Source organism: Apostichopus japonicus, chromosome 6 (assembly GCF_037975245.1).
Source record: "Apostichopus japonicus isolate 1M-3 chromosome 6, ASM3797524v1, whole genome shotgun sequence".
NCBI classification, from domain to species: domain Eukaryota; kingdom Metazoa; phylum Echinodermata; class Holothuroidea; order Aspidochirotida; family Stichopodidae; genus Apostichopus; species Apostichopus japonicus.
Genome location: NC_092566.1, coordinates 8248962 through 8275631, shown reverse-complemented (window position 1 = coordinate 8275631; position 26670 = coordinate 8248962). Strand labels below are relative to the sequence as shown.

Sequence of the window (26670 nt, the reverse complement as noted above, 5' to 3'; positions counted from 1 at the left end):
TTACTTTTAATGTATGGATCACATGTTGACCTTACTTATGATACGTACGCTACATTCAATTGGGTTCGTGTTTACGTTCTCAAAGATTCGTGAGCCGTTCTATTGAAATCGGAATTCGTTTCGTGGAATGGTTACGCTAAAATCAACTTCAGGACGCGAGTTCACGAGTTTTGAATGAATATATGCAAAACAGTAGTCTGCAGTATGATACATTCCCGTCACTGCGCTGTGTACACAGTATTAATAACATATAGCCCTACAGCACATGTTTGATGCACCCAAGGGCGGCGGAAGCACTTTTAATCTGGGGGGGGGGGGCACCGACATCAAAGGGCACTTTGCAGAAATTCGATTGGACTGATGCTACCTTATATTTTGTACCCTTTATAACTCTTATTGTATTATCTTATTTGCGTATACACATCACTCCATCAACGCTCCCCCCCCCCTCTCAAGGAAAATATGCATACTAGCACTGCAATATCCAATGTGCAAACTGGGAAACAAGGAACAAGTCTTCTTTTGATCGACAAAATGAGGTGAAATCATGGTTGCACGTAGGAATCTTCCAAATTAGAGTTTATTTCTTGTTAATACCTTAACAAATTTTTCCATTTGAAATAGCTTTGAGTTTGACCCACAGAAATTCATTAAAGGTCAGGGGCGTAGCCAGGAATCGCAAGGTTGTATACACGACTATCTGAGCGGAGCGCCACCATCGGTTGGCGCGGAGCGTACAAGAAAGTTTTTGGTTTTACAAAACCCTCAGATGGTCGGAAACGGCCCTTCCCGAGTGGTCATTTTGGTTCCCTGGCCTCTTGCTTACTTGAGACACCTCAATTTTTATGTAGAAAAAGGGCACATTTTTAACCTGAGGAAAAGTGGGGGGGCACGTGCCCCCCCCCCCCCGCCGGTTCCGCCGCCCTTGGATGCACCCTGTACGAAACTTTCACTGTGCGATGTTATCGATTAATGCCTTCACATAAAACTTCGAACAAACATCGATAGTATTAGTAGATCAAACAATCATATACTAGTGTGCTAAATATGTCTAAACCAATTCCAAAGATTCGAAAAGCTTCGAGTATTTGTGAACGGGTATATCTTCGTTAAAACGAATGAATGCAGACATTTTGGTGATGACGTAACTTTTCCAACCAATCATGAGCGACTATTTACAAACGATTGCAAACCTGTTTGGGAAAGAAAAACATCGTGACCGGGCCACTAAATGTTAAGGATTGAATCCAAGTCATTGCCTTCTTCTTGATGAATATTCACTCAGTTGAAAATCTGTTAGGGGGTGTCTGGTTTGTTTAATTATGCATAATACTCGGTATCAGGTTTGTCAAAATTGCCGACAATAAAACAAAAACGGCGACAGCTGTATAAATCTCACAGGTTCCTCAGTGCAGTAAATTTAACAGATTCGTCAGAAGTTTTAAGTTTGGAAGGAAAGATGAAAATACTTGGAAATGTATTGCCTTTTTCGTTGTGCTTTATTTTCTTCTGCAAAGAAAAAACACAGAGTTTAATTTAAAAAGACCAACCACTGCTTGTTCACAATTAGAAATATTACTCAATGAACTCACCAAATCCAAAAAAAGAATGTATAAACTTAATTTTTAAAGTCAACATGATAGCAGACGTATATTGCATGCATGCATGCCCATTGATAAGCAATATACAACATCGTGCTCACAGTTGCTCTTGCACAAATAATTTCATGAATATTCAATATGTAAATTCAACGAAAACGTATAGCAGAAATCAAATAATATTTTTCTTTCATTTTGAAGTTGACAGTTCACTATTTTTGAGATGGAAGTATTATTTACAGAATTTCCAGACAATTTTGACAACTTGTGAGCCTACGTTTGAAAGATTTTTTTAAATGAAACTGGTGAAAATAAGTTAAGATTTCCTCTCAAAGTTCACCCCAAACTTAGTTAGAAACAGGCCTGGTTGATCCAGGATTTTAATGACGGAGCGTGGCACTCTTTCTATAATTGGAACCATAAGACCCTTGTCAATCTTTAGGACATGACATATATAAATGGCATACATGGCTACCGACAATGCAGCAGGTTACATGTTCCGATCCCTCAATAATTTTCAGAGGAATGATTTTCACAAGGCCATTGTTCCAACACCAGCGTCTGATGAAGACTCATCTCTATATGTATGTTCGAAAATAATAAGCACCTTCATGATGTTACGCATAAAATTAAATATGAAATAGCGTAAGCTATACTGTCCCACAAGATTAACGCTATACCGACAAATTGTACCCTGTATGGCATGCAATTGTATACTATAAGATATACTTCAAATTTGCTGAATAACCTCAAACGCTTTGTACGGCATAATAATTACGTGACATACACGTCAAGCGCATAACATGCTTCTTTTTTTTATGATTACTATTTTTTGTTAATATTTTTATTTTTACTTATTTTATTTTTTGCACGAATGGGACAACTTGTAGTAAAAGGTACAAAACTAGACATACTGTGCTTTGCTTTGAGTGCGAACATAGGCCAAACGTCATACGTCACTGAGTAGAAATTCCCAAGCTGCGCAACTCAAAATCAATCATGATAAAATAAAAAGTAATATCGCCTCACGATACTGACGAAACGACTATACAACATAATTCAAGGGTCAAACATTCATAGAAGCATAATCAGTTTTAAAGGTCAAAGGAGGTCAGAGGAGGAAAGTAATCTCCTTCTCGTATGATGTTCTGATGTTTTGTTTTCATGCAGTAAGGTTATATTTCCAATCAAAATTTACATGCCGGAAACTGTTACTTTTGAGAACAAAAACTGTCGGTAGATGAATTATCCTTTTTTTTCAAGTGGGTTGGAATTTTCGTTGACTCCAAGATTAAAACAAGAACAACCAGAGATAAAATAAGACCCTGCAGGGTAAATAGCTGTTTTCTAAATATTTACAAGACGTCAATTGTGGCGTTTTATTATTCCCGTCGCCCAGGTAATTTGAAGTCCTTTTTTAACTTTTTTTTCTCAATTTTAGAAAGAGAAAGAGTTAACATGCAATTTGGAAAAATTAATATATAGTCAATTTAACAGTTAACTTTCAGTTATTAAAATGCGTTTTAAATGCAGTATTTGGCAGAAATGTTTTAAGCTTTATGTAGTTTTGTATAGCAAATACTTTAGACAGCCATTTTTATGGTAAATTTAAGTTATTAAATAACAATAAACGTTAATCTTATAAATATATTATTTCACTATCCAGATGGATTTTCCCTTCGTCTCGTTCTTCCATTCAAAGGTGAAAACGGGAAAGGTGATAAAAACAATTAGCTAGGGCCTTTGACTAAAATTGCCAGTTTCAATCATAACTCGCCAAGTCTGCACAATACCCCCTCCCCACGCCCCCCCCCTCACATTCTTTTGCGAACCGTCCGAAGTTGAAACATTGACGTTGTTATTTAGGGATAGCTACATCCCCTCCCGAACTCCCGCTGTATAATTGCGCCTCGGAGGGGGGGGGGGGGGGGGTGGCGGGCGGGTGGCAGGTAGACCGTGAACAATACATGAAAGAAACAGTGGTGAGAATAATTTAACACATCGTCTTATTTGACACAAAATTATACGCCTACCCCAAAACTTACCAGTATTTACAATCGAAGATACTTACTCCCCCCCCCCCCCACACACACACCTTTCTACATACTTCACGACAAGTGGTAGCAGTTTGCATTGCCTCTCCCGGCCTGTTACCCCCACTCCCTCTCACCCCTCCCACCTCAAACTGTGGAGTCGTTGTCCTCTTCCTTCCCGAATGTACAGGAGACAGATGAGGGAGGGTTGAAGTAAAAGTAACGTTACGGTACCGAAATGATAGGCAAAATTCTCTTCGAAATAGACACTACAAGTCCTAATTACTCAAGTCCATTATGAGAGCAATTTGGTAAACAAAATAAGAATCAACATCAACGAATAATTTATATTTCGTACCGATTCCGAGTTAGACAAATTCCGAGACTGTTTGATTTGCGTACATTTACGAGCGGCGTTACTTACATATCCCCTCTATACAATTGCACTATGTTGACGATATTTTGCTAATCCTAGCAAAGGTGTGACTTCTAGCACTGTAACCGGGCCACAGTCTCCTATCGGACTCCTTACCTTTCCATTACCACGTGACCACTGACAAAAATAGCTAACGGACGTCCAGATAGATGCAAGTAACATACGGAGTGTCATTGCTATAGATTTACGATTAGTAAACTCGGACGGAAGCGAAAGCGGGCTATGGCCCGGAATTGGATGATATCAGAAAAGTACATTTTTTTTTCTGAGGTAACCGCGTTGTAAGGATTACTAGATCGGGTAGTGCATTTGTAGAGGGAAGATATGTGAGTGAGAAGCAATATTTAATGTTACCTTATCCATTTTAATTACAATGTTTACAGTAATAGAATTCACTTAAAACGACTCCCATCGCCAGTTCTTTTAGCTCGTTTCAACACGATATCAGTTGAAACCAGCTTCCTGTCGTACGCTTGCCCTACAAACGCCATAACATCGATGAACATGGTGGTTAAATTTATCCGCCAACCGAATTCCCCCGTACGGTAATCGCTGGGAAATGCGTGGTGGTAATTATGCCAACCCTCTCCGAGTGCAAAGGTAGATACCAGGGGGTTCTCCGATGGGTTAATCTGGTCGTCGTACGGGTGCATACCCCAAATATGAGCTACGCTATTGACAAGCCATGTCGCGTTTAAGATTAGACAGTAACGGAGCAAGCCAGCCACGTAGAAAGCGTTCCATGCGCTCTCACCCCAGAAGAAGACTGGGACAGCAGTCGGTACGATGAAACAGAGGAGAAACATCAAGGGAATATAATAGCTGCGTTGAAAGGTAAGAAAAGCGAGAAATATTATTTATTATCTCAGGAAAATATATACACACAGAAATTAATCGATTTCATCAAGTTTAGAGACAGATTGGGTATTTATGCCTCTGGATTATCTCCGAGAGACCACGTGTAGCCTATTTCCATGGCGATAGATATTATGGGACAGTATACAACAAGGAGAGAAGATGCAAATCACACGTGTACCTTTCCCTCCTGACCTCGCGCATTATGCGAGTTATGCTTGCCTGCCTCGCTACGGTACATATCAAACCAAACTGTTAATCTTGGAAGGAAGTATAAGTAAAGACAGTAAAAGATTTTCTGTCGGCTGCGTTTTCCCCCCTCACTTTCAATGTCTCTCTGTGTCAGTCAAAGCATTTAGTTGATATCTATACCCTTTAGAAACATACTAGCGCGTTTTGTGTGCTAGATATAATGGTAAATAATAAATAAGAATCCTAACGTTCATGATTGATATTGCAGTCTGATAAGACGTGTTACGTTAATGATAGAGAAGGAAATTTCAAGTTGTCGTAGCAACCTACCGGTTCTGTAGATAGACCACTGGGTCTTTCAACAGATCACTGACGTCAACTCCGGCCCCCTTAACTTTCACATTCGGGTGTTTTCTGACCAGCAACCATCCGACATGAGAGAAGAAAAATCCCCGGCTGGCGTTATGAGGGTCTGCATCCGTCTCCGAAAACTTGTGATGGACCCTGTGGTCGCGGCACCACTCATAAATATCATTCTATACAAAGAAAAGAAAAATGAAGTATGAGGACGAGTAGAATAGGTCAATTGCAAACAAATGTGTGTATGTATGTTTGTATATAGGTATGTTTGTGTATATATATATATATATATATATATATATATATATATATATATATATATATATATATATATATCAACTATCCCCCAGTTTGAACTCTTCATATATCCCATATATTCCTGGGCCCCTTCCATACTTTCCCGGGCTTTCAAATCGACCCTGGGCCCGGGGCTGTATCCCCCTGACCGACTTTCGCCATACATGATGTTGGTAGTAAACGATACTCATATATCACCAGGTCTGACGAGAGGGAGGGAGCCAGTGGGGGGGGGGGGGGGGTTGGTGGAGCCCCGGGCCACGAGGAAATATGTGATAAAAGAAATAGCTCTTATTCGCCCTGTGCGATATATATATACATATAAAAGGGAAATTAAAGACTTAAAAAAAGTGGACCCAGTTGGATATATTATTACCAGGTATCCAATTTGCATCTCAACGCTCCAATATACCACCCTCCTTAAAGCAGCGTAAGTTTGTAAATATCCGACACTGTTCCTATTACTAGACCAGGTAAGGAATGATCTAAATTAATGCTCATTATGGGTATGAACAATGATACTGGGTATAGGTTTGGTAAACAGTTATATCCGAAATAAACAAACAAACAAACAAACCAATCCAAAATGGACGACGCTTTTATATATTACCACACTCGGCCTTTACCATGCTTGAAGGACCAAAATGAGATTATAAATTTCTTTACCTGGAAGGCTGACGTTTGTCCCAGGGCCAAGAAAACTCGAAGAGGAAACTTGGCCTGATAAGTTCGATGGGCCCACAGACGATGAGAACCAGCTGTCACACCGAGTCCTCCCCATATGTATAAAATAAGGGCTAAAAGAAACAAACAGAGAAAATTCGTGAGATCGAGTAATGTGAAATGAGAAACAATATCTGCTTTTTATTAGTCTCATTTCGCGTTCCATGATCATTTTTTTTAAAGGGCTTTTCTGGTGTGGAAAATAAAAAAAAATCCTCACTGTTAGTGTCCCTAACTGAATATATAGTGTTTCAATGTGACCTGTTTTGAATGTCTAATCCATTAATTCTTCCCTGGATCCTGATCTAATCACAGTCGGTGGTCTGTGACGTCATAACGGCAAATACGTTTTTTTTTCAGAAGCTTTATTTCCCTATTACAACCATCTGGTTGATTATCCCTGAAAAGCTGATGCATTTTGAATCTGGTTCTCTGTATTTTAGAATTTCATCAAATTACAACTTTTTGTAGAAATATTGTTTTCCTCTGTGCAGAGAAAAAAATATATATATCAAAGAAAAATTCATGTATACTTTATATACATGTGCATATACAGAGATCCCCATGCAACCGGGTGTCGCCGGGACCCTTTTATAGTCACATAACAGGCGTCATGGGGAGCCGCTTATTCAAATCATTTGCTGGTGCCACGAGTTAATAACGTCAGAACGTTAAGAACAACTAAAATGCGGACAAACATACGATCAAACAATACTAATGGAGATAACCTACTTCATATCTATACAATTTGCTTGAATCATCGACCTTTGATACTGATAGTTACAGATAATTCTACAATATAGTCAACATCATGATCCTATGATATCACTTGATAATGGCCTAAAACAAGATATCACCCATCGGTTTACATTGCGGGTTCCAGTATGTTGTTTTAACCTACATGTATAGCATTTAGCTCAATAACGATAGTATGTATGGGTGTATGTGTGTATGTATGTATGTATGTATTTTAGATCCTCCTGCAAGCAGGAACTCGCGAAGAAGACTCATTGGCTTATCAAAGCCGCAAGCTGACCGAAGTCAGTCTCTTACAATCCAGTGGCGGATCCAGGATTTCGCCGAAGGGGGGGCCCAAATGGGAAATGCCTAATCGTCGTCCTGGGGGAGGGGTCTAAGGGGAGTGGGTGCCCCCCTCCCCTTTGGGAAAATTTCACAAAATATGGAGGTCCTCGGTGCAATCTGGTGCTACTTTTGGTGAAAGTTTGGAGTAAAATTTATTTCCAATAAATCATGTATTCATGGTTTGCCGGCATATATTTGCAATTTCGAGCAATGAGCTGGGATTTACGTCTTTGGGGAGTAGGTGGTGATGCAAACTACTTTTTACCAGGCTACTCCAGGCCATTTCATCTTGGATGCCCCCTTCCAGATGGAGACTATTGATGCAGTCAGAGTGCCCCTCTCACCTTCACTTTATCAGAATGATGGTGTACTCTTTTTGCAAATTTATTTTACAAAAAATTACACGCACAGTGGCGTAGCTAGGATTTTTTGAGTGAGGGGGCCATGGGGGGCTGTTCTTTCTTGTGGGGGGGGGGCGGAGTTTACTATCTAAGCGGAGCGCCACCTTGGTTGGCGCGGAGCGTACAGAGAAAATTTGAGATTTCAGCACCCCCAGATCGCAGGAGATGGCACCTGTGAGGCAAAATAGCAACCAAAAAGATGTGCAAGTTTGGTGACAGAAATGCAAAAAAAGTTTTTTCTCTTTCATGCTGACTGGCCTTGCCAACTCAGCCAGACTTTTAACTTGAGGGAAGTTGGCATCGTTTGTCGTTTCAAGCTGTCAAGGCCTTTCTCCCAACTCAAACCCCTGTGGGCTACCGGTAGATTTGCAGGATATGCCCACATGTGGACTTAAATAGCATTAGAGGAAGGGGGTGGAAGACTAACACGCATCGATGTTTCGGTAATGGTCCACATTGATGGCTCGGTGCTTATTAGGCCATTTATTGGGTTTCTTGAGGCAGCTGTCATCAGAATCTGGCTTTTTGTGCCAATCGATGACCGATAACATGTATTGGTATGTAAATTTCTTCTTCATATATCTAGCAACACTCTAAAAACAAATGAGTGGATTTCATTCCATTGGAGTGATCACTCGGCGCACTTCAAATTAAGAGTAAAATTTAACTCTATTGGAGTTAACCCTCACTCCTAATATGAGTGAATATAACTCTATTAGGAGTTAAGATTTACTCCAATGGAGTGGAAATTCACTCTTATACCGGAATGTGTACGTTCGTATATCAGACGCACTCGATACCCACGATACGATACGGTCCTGGAGAAACTATTTCCACTCATCATTTTTTAAGGCGATACAGTAGTGAGTATTGAACAGGCACAGCCGCATGTTTGCAGGAAATTCAGAACTCCCAATATTTTATATCTCTACCAGTAGTGAAAATCATGTTTCGACAGTTTCGTGGACATAAAAAGTTGTTTTGTGGAATATTCAATGACATATCAGGGGCGGATGCAGGATTTGTGACAGGGGGGGGGGGTCTGACTGGTCCAGCTGAGCCTGAACGTAAGACTATCTAAGCGGAGCGCCATCATCGGTTGGCGCGGAGCGTACAAGAAAATTTTGGGCTTTACAAACCCCCCAGATGGCCGGAAACGGCACTTCCCGAGTATTCTAAGCAGCATGTACCTAGCCTGAAAATATGGATCTCATGTCTGCAATTTCAGGCCCCCCGTAGCTACGCCACTAATCACGCATGGGGCACTTTCCCTCGAACGCGGTAAAAAAAAAAAAAAAAAAAAAAAAAATCAGGATTTTCAAAAAGGGGGGCCCGGGCCCCCCGGGCCCCCCCCTGGATCCGCCCCTGCAATCATATATTTAACGTCCATGATTATGAATTGTCAATTGTCAACAACTCTGTAACTGGACGACATACATTAGTATGGTTAGACACAGACATTAGACCTAGACATTTAGACATTAGACATACATAGTATGATATAACATGTGCGCAATCCCTCTGTACTATATGATGCTATATTAACAGTTGGGAAGTGTTTGGATCTGTTTGGTTATTTCGATCTGTCAGGGAGCGCAGACTTTCTCGAAGAACGTAGGGCCTACCATCTGTTTTTACCTCCATGGGCCTACATATGCCCGTAGGGAGTTAGCCAGGCACTACGGAACCAATATATAACAGTTCGCTGGACAGCAAGTCAGCGACTGAGACCGTCCAACCTTTCCAAGGCGAGAAAATGTGCACATGAAAATACTGCACTTGAGGCGACACCTTAATTAATTTCGCACTATTCTGTATTTGGTATATATATACGGAGCGGTACGTTCGTATACTTGGTTTTACAAGTTTTGTAATGAGAAAGTTGGGGAGTTTCTGATTCTTGCCGTTCAAGCATCACATACATCAGAGAGATCAAATGAGGTCATAAGCCTATGATGAAGAAAAGTTGGAGCGGGGGTATAACGACGACTAAATAGGCAGTGTGATGTTCGTTTCCTTCTATAGTTCATTAGCTACATATGGATGGGCGCAGACGACGGGGCATCGCGTATATGTGTGAAGGAGGCACAGTGTAGTAACCCAAGTCCAGCTTTAGTACTGACGAGAAGGGTTGGGAGGGGAGGGGGCGCTATGAAAGACTATTAAATGTACCGAATTTGAAAGATGATCAGAAAGATTCACAGTAAGTGGGCGGTGACTCGGATATGGGTGAACGGGTCGGGTCGTTGGCCAGAGTGCTTATACTACTTAGGTTTTGACCAACCAGAGTATATGTATATATTGATGACAGGTTAGAGAGATAGGCACACTTGACCATCGCTTTTCTACCCCCCCCCCCCCTGCCCACCTATTCCTGGATAAGTTTAATATTTCATACAAAAGATCGTATACGTATAGGTTCAAGTATATATCCACATCGACCCACGACCGCTCCTCCCGCCCCCCCCCTCACTCCTTACCTTCGCCCCATCCACCCGGTCCAACCTTAACCATTAGCGAATGTGTAAAGCTCACCTCCCCTCCCCTATTAAGTATGATCCCTGATTAACAAACAACAACTTATTTCTTGATAAGCTTACCCCATATGAGTGTATACCAGTGGCATTTCCATGTGACGCCAAACAGGGCATAAACTGATCCTACGTGAAGAAGGGCTAGCCAAAAGAAATTCCTCCATACGATCTTGGTGGGGACGACAATTGGTTTCTCGTCCCGTCTGACGGAGGTTTCAGCCTCATCAGTAGCCAAGAGGTCCTCAACTGGGTCGGTGTCGGTGTTACGGGGTGGCATCTTATATATATTTTTTTTATCTATATCGGGGTGAAGAAGAAGAAAAAAAGTGAGTTCGTTATAATTGTGCATTTCGTCGTCCGGCAAACGAGACCAAACTTGTATCCAGAAAACAAACCGAACCGTGTTACATTAATTGCCACAATTATGTTAGTTTTTGTCATATGAAGTTCATTTTTTGCTCAGCAGGTATGTCGTCAAGAGCCCTGTTCCTTGTGCAGTTATTTAAAGAGTGAAACAAGTCTGAATAGACAACATGTGAACTATAAACATCTTCGAATTTTCTTAATAACGCAGTCGATATTGATCTGCCAGCGCGAAAAAGCTTGCTTGTGACGTCAATCCACGTGACCCGAAGTGTGGAAAACATTAGCTGCCCAGTGAAGGTTATGTTCAGAACCGACAAATGTATTTCCCATATCCCTTTGGCACACTTTGAAAATACAACTATACCAAAGCACATATTATATTCGCCTTGTGGAATTAAAATGCAAGATTGTTGTGATCAATACGGACACTTGCAGAGATCGGTCCGCTTATGACGTCAACAAATTGAAGCTAGCGGTGGGAATTCACCACACATGTGACTTGAGAGCAATCGGTTGTCAAACATTGAGACATATAAACATGGGATCTGATGGAGGCACAAATTAGTACATAGAGTCCATTGCCCTCGATGGAGTCCGTGCCATGCGCGCAGATCTGTGTGTTATCGTACAGTGTTTGCGTTTAAGCGTGTCGCTATGAATATGCATTATTCTTCTCCTCAAGTCATGACAATATACCAACGATTAAACCCACCCTCCCCGTCGCACGCCCCCGTTCCCATTGGATGGGAAGGGGATATATTTTCCAGTCTGACTCGGTAACTTTGCACCGTGTTTCTAAAAGGAATTTAACATTTAATATAGTCTGTCAATCAACTCTATGAATCATCATCACAGATATAAATATATTACACTGCAATATAACGTACAATATGCAATGGCGATATGATCACTTATATTCTAAAAGCGACCAGTCACAATACGATCTTTCCAGAAGCTAAAATGACACAAGTACAAAATTCTACGCCCTTCACACTGGATAGTTAGACTTGCAACGTCGATCATCCATCGTTGATATTACTAGATATAGTAACCTCTCAAAAGCTTTTAGGCTTAGGCTTACCTATATATTCTATGTCATCTGGGCGAATAAAAACTCTTTAATGATTTTTAACTTTGCGGTATATATAGAGATGCACATTCGTACCGCTTCAACGTGAAAAAGGAAAACGATATGAAACGCCCAGAGCTAACTGAGCATTTATCGAGCCAGGGAATCTACTGAGAATTCTTAGACAATGAATGATGTGATCGTTTCAAGAAAAGCGACTGATTGAAAAAGGCGCGAATGAATCTGCGCTGGAAAATCATGATTGTGTACTTGAGTGTAGTAGTGACGCACGCTGTAGAAGACTACATGTTACCAAGGTAACGTACATTGTGCATGCATACGACGCGCAACGACTACTACTACATGCTGTTTATGTAGATTCCGAGAGCTGCAAAACAACAGCTCCTAAGAGTTCATTGATAGAAGCATGGAGGTAAAAACTGTTTTTACCTCTATGTTAGAAGTGAAGTGTAAACCACAGAATGACAACGGATTGGTTCAATTTTATGCTGGTGCTATTAGTCACAACTCAGTGTCCTTGAGATTACATATAAAATATATCCCTTTTGCCTTAATATTTTACGAGGACACATAAAACATTTTGATGGTGTATAGCAAGGTGGACAGGTGGGAGGAAGTGGGGTACGCGGGAAAGAATGAGGGGGGGGGGCGGGTTAGGGTTAGGTAAGGGTACGGGTGTACGAGGCAACCAAAGCTGTTTCCGTGGAGTGTTATAAATTAGTGTTTAACATTAAAAATCAAATGAGGCGTTTTACTATACTAGACTGTATACAATGCCGTTATTTGCTGTTTGCACAAAATGCGACTAAACAGCAGTTACAAAAACGGTAAATGATAGTACGTATACTATATGTACAGATGGAAATATTGCACATTTTAGAAAATCTTTCATTACTGTTTTCCGATTTCAACCCGTACAACTCACACTGTACTGTGTTATAGAAGGCCTGTAAAAAGATTTGACATTTTAATTCAAAAACATGGCATCTACATTTGATATATAGCAGGGATTTGTAAGAATTTAACACATCCTCGAGGATACAGCCATGCATATAACAGCGGTGCAAATTCCTTTGAACAACGACACCGTCGCAAATTCCCTGCGTGTCCTCAAAGAGACCTTCAGACTAATTCATATACTTACAGCAGAATCAGAGGTTCAACCATAGTTCACAACATGAACTTATAAATGTTGATTGACTGATAAGAAATAACGGGAGAAACAATACATTTCCCGTTTAATAATTAAATGATAACAAATAAAAGTGAACTTTAAGCAATGATATAAGGTGATATTACAATAGACATTTTTGCTGTCTGACACGACGTTATCATTATACTTCCTGTTTTATTTGTTTTACAGTACAATGATTTCGTATTTAATCATTAATTTTTGTCCGATATTAATTGGAGTGGAGAATAGACGAGGTCACATGTGTTCTTAATGACAAATTTTGCTTCAAAAAGTTCCAAAACATGTGATATTGACAGACATTATTGATCTCATTGCATTGAGCATGCAGATGAAACATGATGCACTTGTAACGGATGAATAATAAATAACTCGGGGGGTTGGAGGGAGAGGGGGGGTGCTAGCTAATGTAATGTATAGTTCCATTCATTTCCCAATTTTCGCTCGACGACAGCTTACCAATCTACGCAGACGCCATGTGGGGGAGGAGTAAGTTTAAAAGTTACCTGCTACCAATTCAATGGAACTACTACATGCAGCATTAAAGTAGCTGTCTGAGATTTTTTTTTTTCACTTGTCAACTGACTCGCCCTCACGCCCTGACCCCTCATCTCCTCACCACGACCACTCTTTGCACATTCGATAAAGAGACAGATAAATAGACAGATGTATAGACAGGTAGACAGACATCGATATAGAAAGACAGCTAGACAGACAGACTGACTGGCGGACTTATATCTATATATACGTCATGCAACCTAGCCGAATACATGTGAGCTATGCATGTCTTATTATTGCAAACAACACATCCAGGTGCACTCAACTGTGCGTAATGATCTTCATTCTTGCTTGACAACCGCTGTGCAGGGATCATTTTAAAGGCCTTAACTCCGCCTTCAAGATATATTGCTTTCGAGAAAGTCGCTGTTAATTTGCAGACTGTGTTTCTACTACGTTTTCACCTCCATGGTTTATCAAACCTCAGACTATTTGGGACACTCCCTGATTTGGACACCCTAGAGCAATACCACAAGAGGAATGTGACGATGGGAAGGATGGCGTTCCATGGATGGCTTGTGTTTAGTTCTTTATTACGCATCTTGCAGTTAATCATAATCACAAAACCTATTCACAGCAATGAATGTATGCTAATATTCTACAGGGAGCTACAAGTTAAAGGGATAGATCGAAGTAAATATAAATTCTGTAAACAAAATTATCAGCTATTTCAATTTTAGAAACTGGAAGACACATGAGAAGACTGAGAGAAAGAGGAGATTTATAAATACCCCCCCCGCTGACCCCCCCCCCGGCCCCCTCTTTATGATTTCTGAGCATATATAGTTTAGGATAATGAGTACTTCAGGTTTTGTTTTTGCAAACACCCTGTTTAAAATAGTAATATAAACCAGAATGCAAAAGTGCATTGTGATTTCGATAATGTAACACGAGCATTTTTCTCCATGAATGTGACGTAATGTATAGTGAGGGTGTACAACATACTTAATCTTAGTAATACAGTGAAAAGCAGTGTGGTGTAACAAACAATCAATTCACAATGACACAGACTGTCCTGAAATGACCATTGACCTCAACAACAGGCTTCTTGTACTAAATGTGATACATCAAGTCATCAACATACTAAATATGATAATCTGTCCTTGTTGAAATATTGTGTAAAACATGGTTTTCACAATTTGACCCCTGGTGAACTAAAACGACCATAGACCTCCTCCCACATAAAGCTTCTTGTATACTAAATTACATACCAAATATGCGATCTGTCCAAGCTTCCATTGTGATATTATGTTTAGGAAGGTGCGCTATTGTAGAGAGACAGGTAAGAGGGGGAGTGAAGTAAATATTTGGCGTTGGCGTTTGTTGACTTCAAATGACATTTGACCTCCACCAAAAGCAATAATAGGTTCCCTTAAATTTGAAGTCAAATATGAGGTCTGCCCAAAGCTCCCCTTCTTGAGATATCATGTTTACAAGGTTTTCACAATGTGACCCCTTGTGACCAAAAATGACATTTGAACCCCACAAAAAAAGCCTTTATTGTACTCACTGTGGTACTTCTACACACCAAATATGCAATTGGTCCGACCTTCCCTTCTTCAGAGATCGTATTTACAAGCTGGGCGTCACAAACGCACGCACACATATATACGGTACGCAACCATTAAGGCAAAGGTTACGATTATCATCGAAACCAAAAAGTATTTACCAATAACAGGGATTGAGTTATGGCAAAACATCTGTCTAACATTGCCTCACTTTAAAGTTTGTCCAGGACTTTGGGGATATGAGTAATGCAATTACAAGTCGAAATGAGAAATTTAATAAAGCCGTTACGAAGGCATGCCAATTTCTTTTATCTCTGTGCTTGGCCAAGACAACAACGTAAATGAATGCAACACACATAGTTTGTACTGTACAGTGGGATATTATGTTCGTCAATATAATCAACAGATATGTCTGCTAAATAGGTTATATACCGGAAGAAAACAAATATTGCTGTTCTTAAAACGGATTCGGAAATTGCACAACTGCATTTACCATGTACAAGTTAGACAAGACAATACAACAATGAATTTGCTTAACCATGATGCATGCACATGTCTGCGTGCAAGCAATCTATGGAATATTTTTATGCAAAAGTTTTAAGTGATCATGGCGTATTGTCATGGACGTTAGTGTGAATTAAGGAATTTGGGGCCGGAAAACAACTACTTCCCTGCAAAGAGCCCTTTAAAAAAAACCCAAAAAAAACCCATTAAACTACTGCCCGACTATCATGTTGAATTTACAAAACCATGTCACGTTATCTGAGCTAACATACATTCATTTTTTACTGAGTTTAAGCATTGTCTAATCTAATTACTTTATATATGGTTTAAGTCAGCTCACAGTCAACCAGTACCGATTGCACATAATATATGGAAGCACGGTATGAGCCGGTTTCACCGACGACAAGTCCAAGTTGCTTTAATAAATGAAAAAACGAACAAAATATCGTTAATTCGCTTGTAAACAGTCCTATATGCCGCCATTGTTTTCTTCAAAATGCTGTTGTTTCACGATGAGGTCGGATGGAGGAGAGGAAGACTTCTATGGTCTTGAACAAGGCTGGCGAAGTTCAAAGACGCGCATGATATTCGTCTAGGCCTACCCTTTTATTCTGTTCTGCAAAACGACATTGAGTGGTAATTATGCGTGAGGACTTTGTATAGTTGCAGGTTATAGGCAAGTATACTTAAGGGTTATAAAATAAGAGGCTTTGGCAGAGGTATACAGTTTTAAAGAAACAGTACCGTACTGAGTAAAATTGAACGACTGATCGACGAATAACTCAATAGGATACATCGTCGTTTGGGTACGTCCGATTGTCAAACCGATAAGTAAGTATATGGTTTGGGGGTTTGATCAACACATTTTTCTCAACGGTGCTAAATATGACTCTCAACCGACAAATTATACCGTGTGGGGTAGCCTATTACAGGGCAGGAGGCTATACATCTGTAAATGGAATTAAGACGGCCAGACTACCCCCCCCCCCGTTCCCCTACCCCCGTTCCCCTACCCCCGTTCCCCTACCCCCGTTCCCCTACCCCCGTTCCCCTACCCCCGTTCCCCTACCCCCGTTCCCCTACCCCCGTTCCCCTACCCCCGTTCCCCTACCCCCGTTCCCCTACCCCCGTTCCCCTACCCCCGTTCCCTACCCCCGTTCCCCTACCCCCGTTCCCTACCCCCGTTCCCCTACCCCCGTTCCCCTACCCCCCGTTCCCTAACCCCCCGTTCCCCTACCCCGTTCCCCTACCCCGTTCCCCTACCCCTACCCCCCGTTCCCCTACCCCCCGTTCCCCTACCCCCCGTTCCCCTACCCCCCGTTCCCCTACCCCCCGTTCCCCTACCCCGCAAGAATGAGACGAAGACCAAACGTCTGAGAAGATAAACTTGTTAAGGCCTTACAAATGCATTTTGGCTGTTTTTTGGCTTGTTTTAGCCACAGTTGACTTGACCTGTAGTACTAACATGCAGTACGGCTTGCACGAACAGCAGTAAGTATAGTGCGTTTATGATGAATGTCACCATGGATGATGGAAGTATAGGTGACGTCGTGATTCATCCATCAGCGATCCATCTTTCGTATTACGGGAAGAGACGGCGGATCGCCACTCCGTATAAGCAGTATTATTACAAGTTAAATTCAGACATGTGCGTGTGATCGACAATCCCGTGCGTGATCTACAAGTGTTACATTATACATAGTGTGAAAGTCACCGTGACATTCTGTACCATATAGCAGCATTGCGTACAATATACATACATATGTATTTATAGTGTATCGTACGTTTGTTTGATAACGTATGAAGAGTTGCTGAGTACTTGCAAATACAAATGCTGGTAAACAATCTTCACAGTGGAACAGAACCAAATTGCAATGCATGCATGCGTGTCATGCATATGTCTATAATAGCGTGTACGTATACACTCTATTTGACCTTCGTTTAAATTTAGTTAGCCATTTTGTACATAATTATACGCGAGATGAATGAATTAGTTTCCTGCATGTGATATTTCACTTGCTACGTTTATATAACTGTAAACAACGATAGTAAATATTGTAAATATTAATTTGTAAACGTTAATTTATAGGCCGGCAGAAAGAGAGAAACAGAGACCGGGTGTGAATTAAGGGAGGGATAGGTGGGTGGGGGGGGGGGGGGGTCTGCATGGGTGTGCTCCCCCGGAAAAAAGAGTAAAAAACCCAGAAAGAAGTCAAATCGGTGCATTCTGAGTCATTTATTATAATTGAGGTTTATATTAGTAGCTCTAAAGAAAAGGTTGTGCTAAGAAAAAGTAATAAATTCAAAATTTCCGCAGGCCCTAGTTGTACGTGAAATTGTGTAGGGGAGTCTCAGTTTGGGGGGTCCTTCCTCCCAAACAAAAATTAGAGAAAAAAAAATTCTGAGACATATTTAGATCATAATTTGGTCATATTGGTAGCGTTAAACGCAAGATTTTTGCCAATAAATTACTTAATGTTAGGTTGAAAGGGGGTGGGGAGTGTGCACCCATAATGTTCCAAATCTTATCCAGCTGTATGCAAAGAAAACCAGAATGCAAAAATGTATTGTGGGTTTCGATGATGTAACATGAGCAGTTTTCTTCATGAATCTGACGTAATGTATAGTGAGGGTGTACATGTTAACAAGGGTTTCAAGATTTGACCTCTGATGACCCCAAATGACCTTTGACCTCCACCAAAAACAATAGGCTTCTTTAAATCAATGTGGTACTTCTACACACTACATTAGAGCCATGCGTCCAGTATTGAGATATCGTGATTACAAGATTTTCATAATTTGACCCTGGTGACACCAAATGTTACGATTATCATCGAAACCAAAAATGCCAAAATAAAAACCTGACGGAGCCATTCCTTTGTGTACGCCACTGACTGTTCTCTGAGAATGACCATGCGCTTGTCTTTCTACGGATCAAGTCCCATTCGCATCCCCCCTCCCCTCCTCGCCATCTACGGTCAAAACTAGTTATTGACACCATATACAATTCATTCATGGTATAAAAAGTACTTAGCCTATCGTCAGCGATACAACATGCCCCCTCCCACCTCCCATCGTCAGCGGGAGGGGGGGGGGCAAATATGTCAGTCGGGGATTCATTTTAACATTCAGCCGGAGAAGAATTAGACCACTACTAAGTGTGTCCCACTCTTTTTTCATCCTCCACAACGTTTTCCGTTTAGAGCTACACTTGTATAGACGTTAATTTATTCTCCAAATATACCCCAGAATGCACCATTTGACGTCTAAACTTTTAATTCTCCGGACGGCTCCTTTAAGGCTAATTATAGATGATGACGATGGTCGGTGACGTCAGCTCCTCAGTGCAGGCCTATAGATGTTAATGTTAATCCACTGTTTCATAAATTCTAAAAACTCAACCTAAAACATGCTCGTTTTACTTCATGTCATGTGACCAGCAGAGCACCCTGCCTTCGGTGACATTGAACACTCTTTATCATTGCCCAATTTGTAAGTCAGTTGGGGTCGTAAATGTGTTATATTTTCCTGTTAAGTTTTGTGTGCATCACAGTGGCGTAGCCAGGGGCAATGCCCCCCCCCCCCCCCTCCAATTTGCTTTGTGCTACAGTCTTGACCCCCCAAGTGAAATCCAGTGATGTATTCAAAATACTTCTTTTTTACATTTTTCGAGTTCTATCACAAACTTACCTCAGGGCTCATGTTCATACTTCATATAAGGTCAGAACTTGGATATCAGACCGAGATATTACACATTTTGGACATTCATCATACCCACATACGGAGACCGTTGATCAATATCGTCCTACAGAATAAGCGCCAATAATTTGGCCGGTTGTATAACCATTACAAACTAGCGCTAGCAACCCATACATGTGCATTTTCAGCGACCTATGATGCCACTCATATATTTCTTGGTAATTCCTACCATCAACCATCACGGTGTTGCACCCCTTAAGAAAAATCTTGCCCCCCTTACAATAGAATGCTGGCTACGCCACTGCTGCATCATGAGGAACCAAACTAACGTACGGTATGTGCGTTCCACCCAATCCAGCCACATGAACTAATGAACATCATATGAGTATACCAGGGAGTTGTTATAACAACTCCCTGATAATACCGGTCTGTTCTTAAAAATTTAATTGGTATAAACCACGTACACCACACCACGCAACCTGGCCTGACAGCAACGATTTATTATGATCGCCAACTTTTCAAAATGAATTTTTGTGCATAAGTCCTCCTTTGACATTATTTCTATAGACAACACGGGGTAAATTTGCAGTATCGTTCCCATAACTACATACCCGACCTGCCTAAAGGTTCTTCATTTCTTTCTTTCATTGCGAAACAAAAAAACGTTAAATCTAATTTTCTGGAGCTACACCCTCCGTGGCCAAAACCAATTATGACAGGTATATGTCATCTCTTAGATGCAGCTTGTATAATAAGCTTTGTCCAAACTTGATGTTACATAAATGCTACACTGCTCGCTGTCAAGTGAACTATTTGTTTTTCATGCAAATCCAATCAATCCACACTCCTTAACCCTTCGCAGAGACTCACTATTAATTACACTATGCACATAAATTTTGAAAATGAGATGGTTCGTTCAGATATTGCGGAAATTGTTTTATGTGCCGAGCTAAGTATGAAACATGTCTATGTATATATATACACACTAATATATCGTGTGCACGTACGTGCACGGAGACTATATATGAAAAGCCGTGAATGTTAATTTGACAGTACAGACAGGCCTTGTACTTGTAGTACGGCGATGGTCACAAATTTCTTTTTTTTATTAACTGCTAGGATAGCCTCAACGCAAATTTGAAATAAACAGAAGTTGATAACTGATTGATTCGTTCTCTCAGGCCTAATATTCCCGCAGAGGTTTTTGTTTTTCTTAAATTAATAATAGAACAATGATTTCTAGAACTTTGCAACGGCAAAATACGATGCAAAACCTATACTGAGAGAAAAGGGGCAGTGCAAAAACATAAGCACGACTTACCGTATTCTTATTATCCTATAAACGATCGATAACCGCCAATTCTTTCCTTCGGGAATGTTAACTTCTATAAAAGCCAAAGGTAATATATTCAATAGATATTCTACGATCCACAAGAATTTCAAGAAAACGGAATTGCACTTCCAGACAGTCGCAAACTAATGTGTCCTTCGATCTCGAACCCGTGTAGCTCACGTGCGCCTGATACTGTGCGTCTCTTTATACTTCAAACAGCCACAGTTACATCACATCATGTCCTTACTGAGGTAATTTGTAAAACTAAAAAAGATGAGAAATGAATGCCTAGTCTGCGTAGCTGGTCGAGCTTGAGCGATTGTACACAAAGGATGATGTATTCTATAACAGACTATTGCGTCATGTACGCAAACAGGGATGTTTTTGTAATAGACTCAAGCAGGCCTTACAGCATAGAATTGATTGGGCAATGATGGTACGATCGTGTGGCGTGATACTAGCTTGGCAGGTCAGATGTGAAGGAGAGCTATTGGAAAAGAGAAGGTCATTTACAGTGAGTGTGTAACCAGGGAGTTGTTTCACTTGGCTTTTTATTTGTTTTGAATTGTTTGTGATCATGTCGAAGTCTAAGGAAAGGTGAACCAGGGGTCTATGTATGAGTAAAACCATCGACTTCGATAGCCGTACACATTCACACTTTCATCGTTCTATCAAAATGGGAGCAACCGCCGGTGATACTGAGCCCGTTTATACAAGAAAGTTGTTCAATATAGGCTATATATATAATAGGGTACCGGATCTGAGTCGGGTTGCATCAATACTAATACACTCAGTGGCGTAGGAAGCATAGGCGTAGGAGGCGGGGGGGCTGGGGGGCTGCAGCCCCCCCAACCATAATTTTTGGTGAAAATTCGGGCAATATGCTGAGAATTTTTCGGGCACCCTACTGGAAGAATAATAATTTGCAGTGTGTTTTTCATTTTTTGGGGGGTAAAATTCGGCAATATGCTGAGAATTTTTCTGGCATCTACTGAAAGAATAATAATTTGCAATGTGTTTTTCAAATTTTTGGTGAAAATTCGGGCAATATGCTGAGAATTTTCCAGCACCTACTGAAAGAAAATAATTTGCAATGTGTTTTTCAAGTTTTTTGGTGAATATTCGGGCAATAAGCTGAGAATTTTTCGGGCACCTACCAGTGGCGGAGCGTCCATACAGTCAGAGGGGGCGGATGCCCCTCTGACGGACTCAAATGGACTGCTGGTGCCCTTTTCAGCTTTTTACCACTCTTTACTTATTCGCGATTATTGACTTTTTTATTGCGCTCTCAAATACCTATTGACATTTGTCACATTTTGTTGGTGCAACTTTCTGACAAATGGCGATGGCACCTATTTATTCTTCGTTTATCTGCAAATTAGCAATGCCCGGAAAGGGTCATTTCCGGCGATCTAGGGAGTATCTTTACTCAAAAAATTTACGCTCCGCGCCAACCTGTGGTGGCGCTCCGCTTAGATAGTGTCGAAAAAGGGCCCCTACAGACCATTCTCTCCCCCTGACCACTACCCCTATAGCTCCGCCACTGGCACCTACTGAAAAGAAGAAGAATTTGCAATGTGTTTTTCAATGGTTAAACTTATATTATTATCATTATTGTTGTAACGACTTCCCCAATAATTCTAACCAATATGGAAGGGTAAAAACACGGAAAATGATTGTTTGTTATTGGCATGTGATGTAATAACCGAAGAATGCCTATATGATAAGCACATTAACATGCGAAACGCGCGCGGGGCGCGCGAAAAATTTTGGTCATATTTTTCGGGCAAGTCGTTACAGCCCCCCCAAATCAAATGAGGCTCCTACGCCTATGGTAGGAAGGTACTCTTGAGTGGAAATTTTTTGCATTTCCAGGTGGCCTCAGATGCAATTTGGTGCAATATAGCACACTTCAACACCCACTCCATGTAATTTTGCATTTTCACCTGGCCTTAGATGCAATTTTCTCATTTGGAAATGAAAAAGGGGTTTTCTGACTTGCGAAGCGGGGGGGGGGGGGGCGGAATTATACTTCCGCCCCCATATTTTTCACTGGGGGGCTGGCGCCCCCAGCCACCCGGTTCCTACGCCCTTGAATACACTTGGCTTTCATTTGACTTACACGGATTCACTGATGGGTGACTTGAACTGGCCGTATCAAAGAACATAGAAAAACTTTTCCAGATTATACAACTCCCTGCTTTAAAGGTAGTCAGTATAGGCCCCAAATGATAGCACGCAATAATTGCCAGAAGTTTTCAAAATGTACTTTCCTTGAGGTACGTCTGTACTCTCCAAATTGTTCTCAGACAATTTTAAGGAACACACTATATGACTGAATGTCCCAGTGAAGAACATTTCCTCGTAGGTTGTAAGGTTGTAAGTATAGGACGTATGGTGAGGGGGGGGGGGGGGAGACAGTGTCTTTGGTGTACATGGTGAAGACAGTGTCTTTGCTTTGGTGCCGATATTTTCATGGAAGGAATACTTATGACCAATGAACTTTTATTATTGTTCTCAAGTTCGATTGTGAGGACATCGCGGCGGCATGAATTTGAGTGAGGGGTGGGGAAGGGGAGGGATGGGAAAGGGGATGGGATGGGTGGGAAGGGAGGTGGTTCCTGGTCTGTTATACGTATACTTATACGATACCGGTACACGGTCAATGGATGCAGGCCGTCCGACGAAAGCAACTCGGGCTGCCCGGATTCATATAGGTCTTGCAGGCTTTACAACATGATCTTTAATACTTATTGATTTACCATTTTTGTCGATCACAGTGATCATAGGAAATTCATTTGGTATCGATGGACAATCATTGTGAGGGAGGGGTAAGAGGGCGGGGTTTGGCATTAACTTTTTGTGAACTGTTAGCTTCAGCTATATCCCGATAGCCTCTTTCACGCTATTCACTGATTAGTGAAAACCAGTGGCGGAGCGTCCGTATAGTCAGGGGGCGGATGCCCCCTGACGAACTCAAATGGACTGCTGGCGCCCTTTTCAGCTTTTTACCACTCTTCACTTATTCGCGATTATTGACTTTTTTATTGCGCTCTCATCTACCTATTGACATTTGTCACATTTTGTTGGTGTAATTTCCTGACAAAATGCTCTAACGGCTATTTATTCTTCGTTTATCTGCAAATTAGCAAGGCCCGGAAAGGTCATTTCCGGTGATCTAGGGAGTATCTATACTCAAAAAAATTATGTACGCTCCGCGCCAACCTGTGGTGGCGCTCCGCTTAGATAGTGTCCAAAGCGCCCCTACAGACCATTCTCGCCCCCTCTGACCAATACCCCTAGCTCCGCCACTGGTAAAAACCCGTATGAATGTAGTTATTGATGAATAACTAACGTCCAGGGACAATGACATGGATCCCCCATGCACTTTTTCCCTTACCAAGTCTGCAAAAAAAAAATGGTAGTCTAACGCTGACGTCATCGACCAAATTAGGCCTATCATGATTTTCCACAGTTGTTTTTGTATAGCATATATATAGTCTTCCTAAGTTCTAACTCACCCCATATGCGAATCTAACCTGTACAAATATAAGGACGGGATATTATCAAAATCAACTCAAAAAAAATATCCATTGTGTCTTTTATGTTTTTTTGTTTCCTTCTATAGTTGGCTCCCGGTCTGTGTATAGAAATACAGATATATCAACACTTCCTTATAACGTTGGCTTAAATACGATCAACCTCGTGCGATTTCTGGTACGACGGATCGTACCACAGTCGGCCGTTATATATATTTTAGAGAGATGGGGTTATGGATCGTACGAGGCATATTTCTGTCTATATGACGAGCGTGACGTCACGAAATGTAATATGGTTCATTAAAGAGATTAGGTAAGCAGAAATACAGATATGACTTGTAAAACAAACACTTATTTAAACAATTGTCATTCATTGCTGTTGAATGAGCTTTTCGGGTCACCCCTATACACACTAACAGTATAATTCTTGATCTAAGTGCTATGCATGTATACCATCGAAAAGAAGTTCAGCCAATGTAACAACCACCTCAGTAACATTTTTATTTTATGGCGAATTACCGTTTATATAAAGGGGGTTCATCAGTCAAAGCGGATGAAGTACCTAGTTTAGCCCGCAGACCGTAAGGGCAGCTCCTCAATAAGTGACAACACACAATTCTTGGCCTTATATTTTGGCTAAGATCCTGTGTAGTATAGTATCTGTTCTTTTCAAGAGAACCGTGATACTTACGTAACAACGTCATGATCATACGGTTACAGGAGATTGGTGCTGTGAGTGGACCAGTTTACTTGTTTGGTTTCCTTGACCAGGCGGTTATCTTGGGTGACTTTTCTTTAACAAAAAATTAACAAAATAAAAAAGTATGTAGTCTGCAGAGTCTCTTTTCAAAGTCAAATTTCCTACGAGATCGTTTCCTCCCTTTGTAGAAGACCACAACCCAGGGCCAACGACACAAGTTAACGGTTGGGGTGACAGGAGGTGGGTGCCGGAACTACTGAGCATGCATGGGGCATCAAGCTCGATTTAAAATCATATTTAATATAATTACTTGGGACGCCATTATCATATATATATATATATATATATATATATATATATATATATATATATATATATATATATATATATATATATATATATAATTGAAAACGTAATGAGAAGGAAATCCAGAACAGTGAAAAACCCGTTCCAGCCTCCACCGGGACTCGAACCCGGGCCTCCCGCTTTATATGCGGATACCCTATAACCACTAGGCTACGGGATGCTGATTGTATGTCCAGAGGTTCGAAACCGGTAAGGAAGGTCGTAATTCCACTGGAGGCGTTTGTCACCTGAATCGAACAATACTAGTATATATATATATACACCATTTAAGCCTGACCTCATTAGCTGACGTCATCATAAACTTGTTTCAGACATTTCGCATCTTGGCCTACTTTAAAAGTGAAAATCTTAAACACTAAACATGAAAAGAAGACCTTGCAATTTTCTCCATTTTGTATGCTTAAGGGAATCTCCATACGAATTTGTATCTACTGTTATCATTTATGTCGAATATACCGGAACTATATATATATGTATATATATATACTTATATAGAGCTGCCTCGGCTCATCTATAAAAGTGCCTTCAGCATCCTCTCATTCGTGTGTGTGTATGTGTGTGTGCTTGTGTTTCCGGAATTAGCAGAACGAGATACCGCCAAGTGGACTCGTATATTACTAACCATCAAACATTTCATTCTCCTTCCTCTTTTTTAAATGTATTTTATTATTTTTTTTTTGGATATCGGTCTAGAGTCATTGGTCTGTTGAAGTTACCAACCTTTTGTTTTTTAAATTACCATAATATCAATAACGTTCAAGAAATAAAACATACTCACTCGACCATTGATATCCTTTCCATCATTATGTCACGATGCAAAGGCTTACAGCAATATTCTGAAATTATTATAGCCTTATTCATAACTTATGGGTGGGTTATCCTTTTCATCAAATTGTTCAACTTGTCAAAACGCTGGTTCAAATTAAAATGGATATATTGCTTTTTCGTTGTTTAAACTATAGATATGGTTGTTTGAATGTAAACTCATGTGTAACAAGGATCAAGCTTATACCTTTACGCCTGGAAAAGGATCGTAGTAAAATGGTCTGCAGTGATATAATCATGGAAAACGTTCTTCAAAGCTGTAGATTCCTGTTCTAATATTGTTGTTGATTTATCCTCAAGCTGTGATTCATTTCAAAAGTTGGCTTAGTTGACGATGGAGGGAGAGAGTAGAGGCATGTGGGCGTTGACAAAGTAATACAATTCTGTGATAAAGTAAACTATACATCAAGCACCTCAATGCCAGGGGTACAATCATAATGTTTTCTTTTCAAACAAGTATGTGTGACATTGACACCGG

The 26670-nt window shown here is 40.7% G+C and overlaps 1 protein-coding gene across 1 annotated transcript; it reads right to left on the bottom strand.

The window, feature by feature from the left end:
• Positions 1 to 1480: 1480 nt before the first annotated feature.
• LOC139968874 (acyl-CoA desaturase-like) lies at positions 1481 to 20948 on the bottom strand. The gene is made up of 5 exons (XM_071973472.1): positions 20751 to 20948; positions 10579 to 10809; positions 6438 to 6568; positions 5445 to 5650; positions 1481 to 4889 (listed from the first exon to the last, which is right to left on the bottom strand). The coding sequence occupies exons 2-5, from the start codon at positions 10787 to 10789 to the stop codon at positions 4460 to 4462; spliced, it is 978 nt and encodes a 325-aa protein (XP_071829573.1). The 5' UTR covers positions 10790 to 10809; positions 20751 to 20948; the 3' UTR covers positions 1481 to 4459.
• Positions 20949 to 26670: the final 5722 nt, after the last annotated feature.

Bases quoted from the DNA above. Each gene is read 5' to 3' on its own strand.
- LOC139968874 (XM_071973472.1), bottom strand. From the start codon at position 10,789: ATGCCACCCCGTAACACCGACACCGACCCAGTTGAGGACCTCTTGGCT. The intron at 6,569-10,578 runs GTAAGCTTATCA...TGTTTCTTTTAG, and splicing joins CTGGTATACACTCATATGGG to CCCTTATTTTATACATATGG. The intron at 4,890-5,444 runs GTAGGTTGCTAC...CTTTCAACGCAG, and splicing joins GTGGTCTATCTACAGAACCG to CTATTATATTCCCTTGATGT.